This window comes from Vulpes vulpes, chromosome X (genome assembly GCF_048418805.1).
Source record: "Vulpes vulpes isolate BD-2025 chromosome X, VulVul3, whole genome shotgun sequence".
NCBI classification, from domain to species: domain Eukaryota; kingdom Metazoa; phylum Chordata; class Mammalia; order Carnivora; family Canidae; genus Vulpes; species Vulpes vulpes.
This window is the reverse complement of record NC_132796.1, coordinates 72,319,631-72,331,600: the sequence shown is the minus strand read 5'-3', so window position 1 is coordinate 72,331,600 and position 11,970 is coordinate 72,319,631. Positions and strand designations below refer to the sequence as shown.

The 11,970-nt window shown below is 35.7% G+C and overlaps 1 protein-coding gene across 19 annotated transcripts in view; it reads left to right on the top strand.

Annotated features, from left to right (window-relative positions):
* The window catches only part of ZMAT1 (zinc finger matrin-type 1), a 31,069-nt gene extending 19,442 nt beyond the window's left edge, over nucleotides 1-11,627 (top strand). For 15 of the 19 annotated variants that reach the window (XM_026006622.2, XM_072744698.1, XM_026006621.2 and 12 more), the window contains 2 exons: nucleotides 7,776-7,875; nucleotides 9,112-11,627. In XM_026006622.2, coding sequence (XP_025862407.1) covers nucleotides 7,776-7,875; nucleotides 9,112-10,435 — 1,424 coding nt within the window. In that variant the 3' untranslated portion in view covers nucleotides 10,436-11,627. Of the gene's footprint in view, nucleotides 1-526; nucleotides 4,263-4,379; nucleotides 4,535-7,775; nucleotides 7,876-9,111 lie in introns of those variants that run through there. The other 4 variants (XM_026006627.2, XM_026006629.2, XM_026006628.2 and 1 more) reach the window with 4 other exon arrangements.
* Nucleotides 11,628-11,970: the final 343 nt, after the last annotated feature.

The following is an 11,970-nucleotide window of genomic DNA, read 5'->3' as shown; positions in this document are numbered from 1 at the left end:
GGATATACCATTTTCCCTGAAGGAGCAAGTGTATAAACTAGTTGGGTTAATAACACTTCATTGAAAGAGGCTACAGACATGAATTTCCGTACATAGTTTTGGTAACTAGGGGAGTGAAGCATCATGGTTCAGAAAACCTTCATAGAGGAAGTATATGATTTAGATTGGTAGAAGTGGGAAAGAGAGAGAATTAACAAAGGAGATAGAGTGGCAAGAATTCAGGCACAGTAAAGATTCTGATCCTGACTGGAATAATCCACTTGCTCTTCTAACCATTTTTTTTTTCATTTTTTCCCCCCACAGGCACCTTCTCACTACTAGCGTATTTTATTCCTTTTTCATATTCTCTCTTCCACCCACTTCTTTTCCTCCCGTCACTGTTATTTTTCAATTCTTTTCTTACTAGACCTTTCTGCTTCATCTGAAAATGCTCATTACTCCCACCTTGAAGCCCTATTCTTCGTCATATGTAACTCCTTATGCTCTAGTTCTTCTGTTTTTGTTTTTGTTTTTTTCTGTTTTCTTTGGAAGCTCTTTTTTTTTTTAAATATAATTCATTACCTAAATGTAGGTGTTCTTGTGGCTCCATTCTTGACCTTACTCTACAAACAGATCTTATCTGTTCCCCTGATTTCATCTCTTATCTGTATGCTTAATGACCTTTCTGTCAAGCTTTGGACTCATATATCCAACTGGCACCTACTGCTTTACCTGGTTACCTCATATCCATCTCACTCTACTCAGTCATTCTGAGTAGAAACCTATAGTTAAATGTGAATCCCACAATACTACCTTCTTCACTTTTTATAATGAAACAGCGAGCCATGACTATTTTGCCTATTCCCTTATCTCCAATCCTACTCTTCCCATACTAGGTCAGGCCCTCAACATCTTTCCTAGAGCTTTGCTACTCAAAGTGTGGCTTGTGGTCAGCATCATCAGCATCACTTGGGAGCTTGTTAGAAAAAAAAAAAAAGAATCTCAGGTCTCACTGCAGACATACTGAATCAGAAATGGCATTTTGACAAGATCCCTACATGATTTGTATTCACAGTAACTTTTGAGAAGCACTGTTCTAGAATATTGCCACAGCCTCCTAACTACTCTCCCTGCCATCGGTTTTGTCTCTGCAGATCTACCCTCAATTTAACCACAAGAGTGTTTCACCTAGAGTGCACATCTTTCCATGTCATTCCCTACTTAAAAATCCTCAACTGTTTCTCATTTTTCTGAGGATAAAAATCTAAGCTTCATAGTTCTTTACCATCTTGTCCCTGCCTCCCTGCCTATCTTTTCCAGGCTTATCCCCTGCTACTTCTTGTCATGATCTGTATAGGTCAGAACCTGCAAACTGCTTATGGTTTCCAGAAACCGTTACCCTATTTCTTGTCTCTGTGCCCTTGTTCATGCTGTCATTTTGCCTGGAACATCTCCATGTTCCTCTTCTTTAGCTAATTCCTAATCATTCTTTAACATGCTACTTCTCAGGAAGCCTTTTCACTTCCTTCAAGACTTAACTTCTGTGCTTCCTTAGCCTGCATGTCTAATTTTCTCTCCATGTGTTTATATCTCCCACTAGAATGTAAGGTCTTTGAGGGAAGGTATTTTATGTAACTCATCTGTATTTCCAGTGCTAGAGAGAGAAACTGGCACAGAGTAGGCCTACCTCAGTAGAGATTAGTTCAATATAGAATCAGTGAACTATTAATCGTGATATAACCCTGTATTTGTACTATTTTAAATTTCCTAATTAATGTGATTCAACAAATCCCCAAAAGTTAGATAGAGGTCTGTGTTTTTATCTAGAATTTTAAAGAATGTTGATTTAGGCAAGTACAGAAATAAAAGTGGTAGAGCTTCTGAACATAGATGTTTGGAGAAATGACAAGACTTTTACTTGTTAAGATATTCATCCTGTTGCTGGAGTGAGGATATCTGAAATAAGTACCTTCTAGTTTAATGGCTGGCATTAGGTAAAATTGGAACTGAGTCAGCTATAAGAAGTGTATATAATCTGATCACGTCTAAAGGGAGGGTCATGTTATCATTCTGAAGTTTCAAGGTTATTAGAATAAGAGGAGGATTTGGGTGAAATTTTCTTCTGGCCAGGGAGGGAGTGCTGTCCATTAGCATAATAGAGAACAAACTTCCGCCCTGCTTTGACTGTTCCATTTTAAGAACAGTAAACAGTGAAGGATTAAAAAATAGGTAGAGAATTTAAATTAGCTAATGAGAATTTCAAAGAACAGAACAGCAGAAGCCCATATTATAAGCGAGCAAGTGGTAAAACAGATACAATTCGATATATGACACCTTAACTATTTCATTCATTACTCATTTTCTACCTTCTTTCTGTCTCTGCCTTTTTCCCTATCTGTTTTGTTTATATATGTTCCTACTTCCCTATCTGTTTTGTTTATATATGTTCCTACTATACCTAATCTCTTTCTTCATCATTCTCACTGCTTTATTCATGTCCCTCATCCAGCCCAGATCTTATTAGCACAGGAATGGCTACCATAACGATATGGAACTAAAGTATGTATGTATTTTTTATTTATTGTATTTGTTTTATTTATCTTACTAATTTCTAGCCTCATTATTGCACTTAAATATCTCACCTTTACCTGTAACTCAACATATCTAAAATTGAATTAATCTTCTGTAAAACCAACTTGAATTTCCCAAGATTCCTGTCTTTGACAATAGTACCACTATTTATTAGTCACCTACATTTGAATCTTTTAGGGCATCTTCGACTACTTAATTTTCCTATATCCTGTCCATCAATAAATCTTACCAAGTCTTATTAGAACTTTTTTTTCCTTTCTAGACCCTTCTATTACATTTCCACTACCATCATTTCACACTTCAGTGCTGTAACCACCCTTTGGAAGGTTTTGCATATACGTCATTGTTATTCTCTCACTCCTTAGTAGCAAGTTTTCAACTCTGGATCAGTTCCACAGTCCACCTTTTCTACTTTTATATTCAGGATACTGAGTGATGTTATGGAAAATTATGTAAAGCTAGAGATTGGGTACCTCAACAGAGTCTTGGAATCTAATTTCTGGGGATTTGTAATCCCACTTAATCCTTTACCTTTTCCTTCGCTTTCCTCTCAGAATGATTTCAAAACCTACACCACTCTCCAAGACTCTCTTCCATTCTTCTACACTTCCCCTTCTCACACCCTTCAGGTAAACTTATCTCCCATATTCATTAAGTCACCAAGTTTTGCCAGGTTTTTTTTTTTTAGTTTTGCCAGTTTTAATGGTATATTTCACCAATCTTCCTGCTCTTCTCTATCCCTATTGTGGTCTAGCCCATGCCCTCCTTATCTCTTGCCTGGTCTAGTTATTTACATGCATGTAGTCTCCTTACTTTGAAATTTGTTCCTGTCAAATTTATCCTCTATATTGCAGCTAGAGGAGAGATTTCTCTAAAACATAGCTGACCATGTTATTTACTACTTAAAGCATTTCAAGGTTTCCCACTACACAGGATAAAAGTCTAGGCTTCTTAGCATAACATATATATCTCTCTGATCTAACACCCTTTTGCCTCTCCCATCTTGTCCTGTTTATATTTTATTCTACAACAATTCCAAGTTTTAAGTTCTTATAAACACTAATACACTTCTATCATGCTAGTCCCTCTACGTTCAATAGTCTTCTCAACTGTTTTCATCAAGTTAACTATTTTTCATCCTTCCAAGTTTAACTAAGGCATCATCTCTTCCATTAGCCTTCTTCAGATCCCCATACTGTGCTAAGTGCCTCTGCTTTCTTTGAGCTCCTAATACCCCTTAAGCATACCTCTTTTACCAAGTGAGACTGAAATTCTTTGTTTATATATCTGTTTCTCACTTGGATTTGTGAGCAACCTGCCCATTTTATTCATCTTGTGCCCCTAGAATCTAGCATGATGCTTGGTGCCACATAGGTGCTTAGTGTTTATTGAACAGATTATTTGAAGCCAGTACATCATGCTTATTTCTGCCTCTGCCATATCTGATACTGTTTTCATCCCCTGGAATGCCCTTATCTGCCTTCCTTATAATTCAAATCCTTTCTTGTCTTCCAAGACCCATCATAACTTCCTTACTGCTTTGGCTACTGGTATTCTCCCCCTCCTCTGATTTCTCATAGACTTCACTGTTCGTTGCCAATTGCATTAATTATAGCCCCTTAACTGAATTAGCCTTATTGAGACAATGGATTATATTTTATTCTGCAGTATCCATCTCAGGACTTTATATGGTAATAAGTACATAGTTTTTCTCAATATTTGCTAATTGTTTATTGAGAGGCAGTGTCATGAAGAAGGATAAATATATATTGATAGATATGTTTGAAGTCACTTAACCAGTTGTATCTCAGATTCCTCAGGTGTAAAGTGAAAATAAGGCTACTTCACAGGATTGTCAAAGGATGAAGTTGAAGCGGTATATGCAGTACCCATCACAGAATAGGTCCTTAACAAATGTTACTTTTTTTGAAATGTTTGTTCGCCTGTCATAACTTTAAAACAGGTAAATTAGACTTTTTCTGTTCTTTTTTTTCAAAAAGTAAATCTCACACTAAGTTGCGTATTTGCTTATATGTAGCTCTCAATTGTTTTCTATTTAAACTATTAGACCAGTGGTTCTCACCTTGACTACATGTTAGCATCATGCAGGAAGCTTTTAGAAATCTCAACACTCAGGCCATCCCTCAAATCAATTAAATTAGAATCCCTAGGACCTACACATTAGTGTTTTGTTTCCTATTTTTTAACTCTCCAATTGATTAGAATATAGAGCTAGGATTGAGAACCACAACGTTAGACTATAAAGACATGCATTTCCCTAATCTGTGCTTTGAAAACAAAGATCTTAGTCTGGGGAGTTATAAAATAGAGCTGTGATTAGGAGAAAAATGGGCATCACAAGTGTTAGGTTATGGAAGATTCTGAAAGGTACAAGATGCAAAGAAGCTTGAGTTTCTGGAGTAAGTCAAAAACAAGGAATCTTAGCAGAGCTGAGGGCAACAAAGTTAGAGAAGACCGAGGAACAGACTAAGATGGGAGAATAGAAAGTATAAGAAACATAGTGGATAAAAGAAACTTAGAGTGTACTTATCTTGATGAGCACTAAGTAATGTATAAAATTACTGAATCATTCTGCTGGTATACCTGAAATTAGTATAACATTATATATTAATTATATTTCCATTAAAAAAGGAAAAGAGGGTGATGGGCACTGAGGGAGCACTTGACGGGATGAGCACTGTGTGTTATGCTATATGTTGGCATATTGAACTCCAATAAAAATATATAGAAAAAATAAATAAGGAAAAGAAAAACATAGTGGAGGCATGTTACAGAAGGAGTAGACCAGGAATTCTGATCTTGGAGCCAATAAATAGGCTTCATATCTTCACAGAAAGTGTTTATACCATTTATATATATTATTTTCTGAGATGTCTATATCTAGAAAAAGATAGAAAATATCAATGTATGAAAAAGACAAGGGCTAAAGTAATAGTAATCAGACCACAGTTCCAGAACTGCCTCTCGAATTTTTATATGTGACCTGCAGTTTCTCTAGGCCCCTCTATTACCTATATTATAATCTTTTTTTAAGATTTTGTTTATTTATTCATGAGAGACACAGAGAGAGAGGCAGAGACAGGCAGAGGGAGAAGCAGGCTCCATGCAGGGAGCCCAATGCGGGACTTGATCCTGGGACTCCAGGATCATGCCCTGAGCCAAAGGCAAATGCTCAATCCCTGCCCAGGCTTCCCAATATTATTTATAATCTTCTGATCCAATTTGTGAAGAAACAAAGGAGAAACTGAGGAGAACATTATGTATACTATATACTGTATAAGTACTAAACAAATATGCAAAACCTCAAATATAATCTGAGTTTATAATCATAATGAAGATCGTTAGCTCAATATTAGGCAGTGGTGCTCAACAATGGCTGTATAGAAAAATCATCTAAAAACACTTTCAGAAAGTAAGAAAGCCTGGTTCCACTCCAGGAGATTCTGATTTAAATGCCCCGATGTGGAACTGTAACATGAATATTTTTAAAGTTCTCCACATGGTTCTAATGTGTAGCTAGCATTGAGAACCACGAAGCTAGAAGAAACCAGGATTCCTGCTTATCTTACGTAACTTGAGTGCTCTCAAAATGTCTTGTGTTGGCCAAGTGAATCTAAGCCTTAATTTTCACACTTGTTAAATAAGGACATTAATAATTTTATAAAAGGTTTGTCATGAGCATGCATAGTCCTAGATTTAGTCCTTTGCTTGGCAGGAAGTCCAGAATCTTCAGGGTAGATCAACCTCAAATCAGGGACTTGATCAGATCATAAACAAACTTGGCAAACACTGATAAATAATCAAAGAACTAGAAAGGTATTCCATTAGTGTATTTCCCACACATTCTCTAATAATAATTACCTGGGGTATTGTTAAAATACAAATTCCCTCTCCCACAGATATCGTATTATGTTCTCCAGGGAAGGGGCTTGGGGATCTATATTTATATAATACTCTAATTCTTATCAGAGATGTCTGGGAAACATTTTAATTTAAGTTAATACATTGTCATTCTAGTATTGATTTATGGTAGGAGGAGTATATTTTTTCAGTTCCCAGGGTTTTTAAAATTTGAATCTATCATCCAGGGTATCCCTTTTTTGGTATCAAAGAATATAGGAAACAAATTATAATCAAAAAATAACTTTGTGAACACGAAATCAGAGCACTGGGAGAGAGGATAATTATAAGGAATCATTCATTCAGTCTTTGGCGTAACCTGCTGAGCTCTCCTGGTTCACTAGAGTATATGTCGGTAATAAGCAGAATCCTCGTGTTTTTCCAAGTTAGCATCTTTCTTTCCCCTTGATAATATTCTCCTGTTTCTGTGAATAATCTTTGCTTGGACAAGGCTAGTACACTTGATAATGATTAGTTTAGCATCCTTTGAATGATTAAGTTGCTGTTTGATTTAAAACATGACCTCACTTGACCCTAAAATTACTGCAGCCACCAATTTATTTCCTCTTCTTTAGAGTAGGATTATTTTATATTTAGCTTATGAAATTTATTATTTGCTACTTCTGACCAAAGAGAAAGTGGAAGGATGATGAGGTTAAGAAAATAAAGATTAACTTATCCCCTTTCAATTCTACCTAAGAAGCAGAATAGAGAGGTAGATAGTATACCTATTCTATAGTTCTTAACTCTTTGGAAGTGGTAACTAGTAGTTTTGCTTTAGAATTTTGCTTTCAGCTTTTATCCTGAGAGTGGGGCTCACTGAACCTCTCTCCTTTCTAAAATCTGTCTGTGGAAATTACTTTTGGTAAACTAATGCACTACAGTGATTTCAGGTAAGAGAGTAAAAATTTGTTTTTGTTTAACCTTTTGGGACATTTCAGGTTTTAGGTTGGTTGGGCGTACTAAATTTGAAGTGCTTGCTGCATTTCCATATATTAACAATAGGCAAGGAGATAGCAGTTGCCTAGGAAAGAGGCCAAGGTTAGAGAAACAGTGTAGTGAAATGTAAAGAATTCTGGGCTTTAAATCAAGAAGCATGGGCTTTGAGAGGTTATCTCTATTACTGATTGGCTCTTTGACTTTGACCAAGTTTTTTGACATCTCTGGGTCTCATCTTTAAATTGGGAAAGTTCAGTAGATGATTTCTAGTAAAATCCTGTCCAGCTTTGGATTTTAAGTGTATCCATATTGACCTTCTTAACTTGGACTCTCTGTTTTTTCAGCATTTAGTATGAGAACCTACATTTGCCATATTTGTAATATCACCTTTACATCTTTAGAAATGTTCCGGTCCCATATGCAAGGAAGTGAACACCAAATTAAGTAAGTATCTTTTACCAAAATGCTCCTGCAACACCAAAGAGCAGGGCTTCTGTCAAGTAACCTTGCATATATTTTACAAACTTTCTAGGCTTTTATTTCCCTATGAGTTGATACTGCTACAGTTGATGGTGTTTGTCACATAGTACATGCTACTGGAATCCCCTAGGGAAGTTCTCTAGCAATGATAGTATGCTGGCAGAGCCAGATAATTGGCACCCCTCCTGACCAGACAGCATTGTTCTTCTCTGGGGAGATGCTAAAGGATCATTCTCTTGAGCCATACAAACTCAAATAATTCCTGGAAGGTTACTTAGTTCCAGGAAATACAGCGATCTGGTCATCTTCCTCCCAGTGAAGTACAGTGGTTAAGAACAAAGGTCTTGCTGTTAGATCTAGATTGAAATATCAGATTTCTCTTTCTAACAAGTGTATAACTTTGGACAGCTCTAATATGAAGTGGTTAAAATGAAATATTAAAAATATGTGTACGGTGCCTAGCCTGGCACATAATAGGAGCTCAATAAATAATTCTTCCATTTTATTCTGTTGTTTTATGGAGGAGAGGATTAAGTGGACAATTAGTGACCGATAAGTCAGGTAGCAGGATAGAGGGGCATCTGGCTATTGTATTTTTGGTTTGTTGCTTTAAAAATCAAAGCATAGTGTTTTCTGTTAATATTATATTTATTCTGTTATATGTTACTCAAAGTAGAAATACAAAATACTTAGGAGGTAAATTGTCCAATTAACCAAATTAACCTTCATTTAGACTCTTCTTTTAAATCTTAGGGTTCCAGAAATCAATAGCCATTATATATTGAGATCTCTGTGTGGAACTAATTTAAACTTTTAAAATAATGGGGCATTCCGATCAGACCATCTTCAGGGCACTAAATATTATTGGTCCTTTCCCACTATCCCCACATGCCTTACATTTTAAGTACTAAGACTGTAGCAACTATGTCTGCACCTTTGTACCCATCTTCCCTTTTATCTCAGCCCTGAAAATCTTTGCGTGCATAAAAAATTGTGAGGTACATGGGAGATATCTCACAATCCCTCCTACTTCGTTTTGGCATAAAAAGTGATGATTTATAGCTTTTGTATTGCAGTAGGCTTTTAAAATTGGTTTGGGCTTTTGTTGTTTGTGTTTCTCTAGACTCATCTTTTTGAAAGCAAAGAAAATATTCAGAATAAAATAACCTATTAAGTAACTTTCTGCTGTCTTCTTTGCAGAGAATCCATTGTTATCAATTTAGTGAAGAATTCAAAGAAGACACAAGACTCTTACCAAGATGAATATGCAGATTATATCAAAGTGCAGAAAGCCAGAGGACCAGAGTCCAAGACTTGTTTCAGAAAGATGGAAGAGGGTTCTTTGGAAACCCGTGGGTACAGGGAAGTACTTGATTCCAGATCCAGACATAGAATGTTTAAACAAAGACTCCCATGTGAGACTTTCCGAACATACCCAGGATCATACAATATTTCACAAACAACAGAAAACCAGTTACCTCATTGCTTACCAGCTCATTCAAAGAAGACCTATGACTCTTTCCAAGATGAATTGGAAGATTATATCAAAGTGCAGAAAGCCAGAGGACTAGATCCAAAGATTTGTTTCAGAAAGGTAAGAGAGAATTCTATGGAAACCTGTGGGTACAGAGAAAGTGATTCTGGACACAGACAAAGAATGTATGAGCAGAGATTTTCACTTGAGACTTCCCAGACCTACCAACAACCATATAATATTTCACCAGTGGAAAACCAGTTACATCACTGGTTACCAGCTCATTCAAAGAGGACTTATGATTCTTTCCAAGATGAACTTGAAGATTACATCAAAGTGCAGAAAGCCAGAGGACTAGAGCCAAAGACTTGTTTTAGAAAGATTAGTGATAGCTCTATGGAAACCCATAAGTACAAAGAAATGGTTGATTCCAGACCCAAACATAGAATGCTTGAGCAAAAACTCCCATTTGACACTTCCCAGATCTATACAGGATCATACAGTATTTCACAAGCAGTGGAAAACCAGTTACCTCATTGCTTACCAGCTCATGACAGCAAACAGAGACTAGACTCTATGACCTCTTGTCAACCCATCAGAGACTATTTCCCAGAAAAACCAGTACCCCTGAGCCTTAGTCAACAAGAAAATAACTCTGGCCCATACAGTGTAGAATCTGAAGTTTACAAACACCTTTCCTCAGAAAACAGTACCAGTGACCATCAAGCAAGTCATAAACGGAGACATCAAAAGAGAAGAAGGCACCTGGAGAAAGGTGAAGAAAGGCCAGAGAAAGAGCAGTCCAAGCATAAAAGGAAAAAGAGTTATGGAGATACTGATCTAGAGAAGGACGAGAGCATCCAACAAAGGAAAAGAGAGGGAGATAAAGTCAGTGTCAGCTCAGGAAAGCTTAAACATCGAAAAAAGAAAAAAAGCCATGGTGTGCCCACTGAGAAAGAAGAACGTAAACACAAGAAAGAGAAAAAGAAATCTGTTGAAGAAAAGACTGAAGAGGAAATGCTTTGGGATGAATCTATTCTTGGATTTTGAACTTTTAGTTTTGTTTACCTAAGGATGAATTGAAGAAATAAGTTAATATGGATTTAGACAAACAGGAACATCTAGTGAAGAAAAGATACAGTGCATACGGTATCAGTTCAGAAAAGCTTAGTTTTTGTGTGTATAAATTGAAATCGAATTGAAAGAAGAAACAAACAAGCTTAAACCTACCCTCTGAGAAAGAGCATAAGAAAAACATAACATAAGAGAAAAGGAAACCTATTGAAGAAAATATGAGAGTCAGTGTTTTGGGATAAGTCTGTTCTAGGAATTTGAACATTTCATTTTGTTTACCTAAGGATGAATTGAGGAAATCAATTTAGAAAATGGATTTAGACAAAAAAAACAAGAACATCCAATGAAGAAGAGAAGAGGTGAATATGGGCATTGTCAGTTTAGGAAAGTTTAGTTTTGAGGGTATAAAAATTGAAATTGAATTGAAAGAAGAAAGAAGTGTAAACCTAGTCTCTGAGAAAGAAGAACATAAGAATAGAAAAGAAAATGAAACCTATTGAAGAAAGATAATGCTTTGGGATGAGTCTACTCTTGGATTTTGAATTTTTTAGTTTTGTTACCTTAAGGTTGAATTGAAGAAATAAGTTGAAGAGTTGGTTTCATGAAATTGTTATTTGAATTTTCCTAAGTGAAGAGTTAACTTTAACCTCTAACAAAAGCCAAGTGAAGTAAAAGTATTCAATATGCCTTTTCCTCAAGCTACTTTTCCTCATTTCCTTAAAAAAAAGCAAAGCAAAATTACGTTTCTTACATATAATGTAATTTTACTTAATGAGGTTGTCTTTACTTCTATTCATCAAATTGCTGTGGTGGTGAATTATTCACCCATGGGAGATAATTTATTTAAAATGAGAGAATTACCAGGCATTAGAGAATCCATTCCTTGTTTGGGTTTTTGTTGGTGTTGTTGGCATTTTGTTGTTGTTGTGTTTATTTGTTTCTTGGTTTTCTCCAAGAAAAATTTATGAAGAAATTTAGACTGATTTTTTTGTTTGTTAAATCTAATTTGCAGTGTATTTTTGTATTTTCTAGTTCTGAAAGTGAAAATGAAATAGTCTATGATAAGTTTAGACGATATATAGTTTTAAAGAGCTTTCAAAAAGTACTGGTACAAAATCAGTCTATATTCTGGAAATGTTTATATTATATTAAAGTGTTTTAATTTCTACATATTGTTTTGTGTAAACAGTCATTTCCAACCAAAGATGATTTTCTTTTAAGAGTGAGAGGGGAAATAATTAAATAGTTTGCATTGCACTTCTTGGGAGATCACAATGTCAGGTTGTAATAATTTCATTTATTCTACATTGGCTTAGTAGAAGCTGATATTCAGACGTGAGTTCAGTTTTAAGTTAAAAAATTTGGCCAACTAAGTAACTTGAAACTGAAGAAGGAAGAATTTTCTAAGTGGGAGAGGGCTATGAGGGTACATTACCTTTAAATTGTTTCATCTTGATTATTTTTTTTATGCTGGTGCTCCATTTTTATGATTAGCATCTCCTGCAAGTATT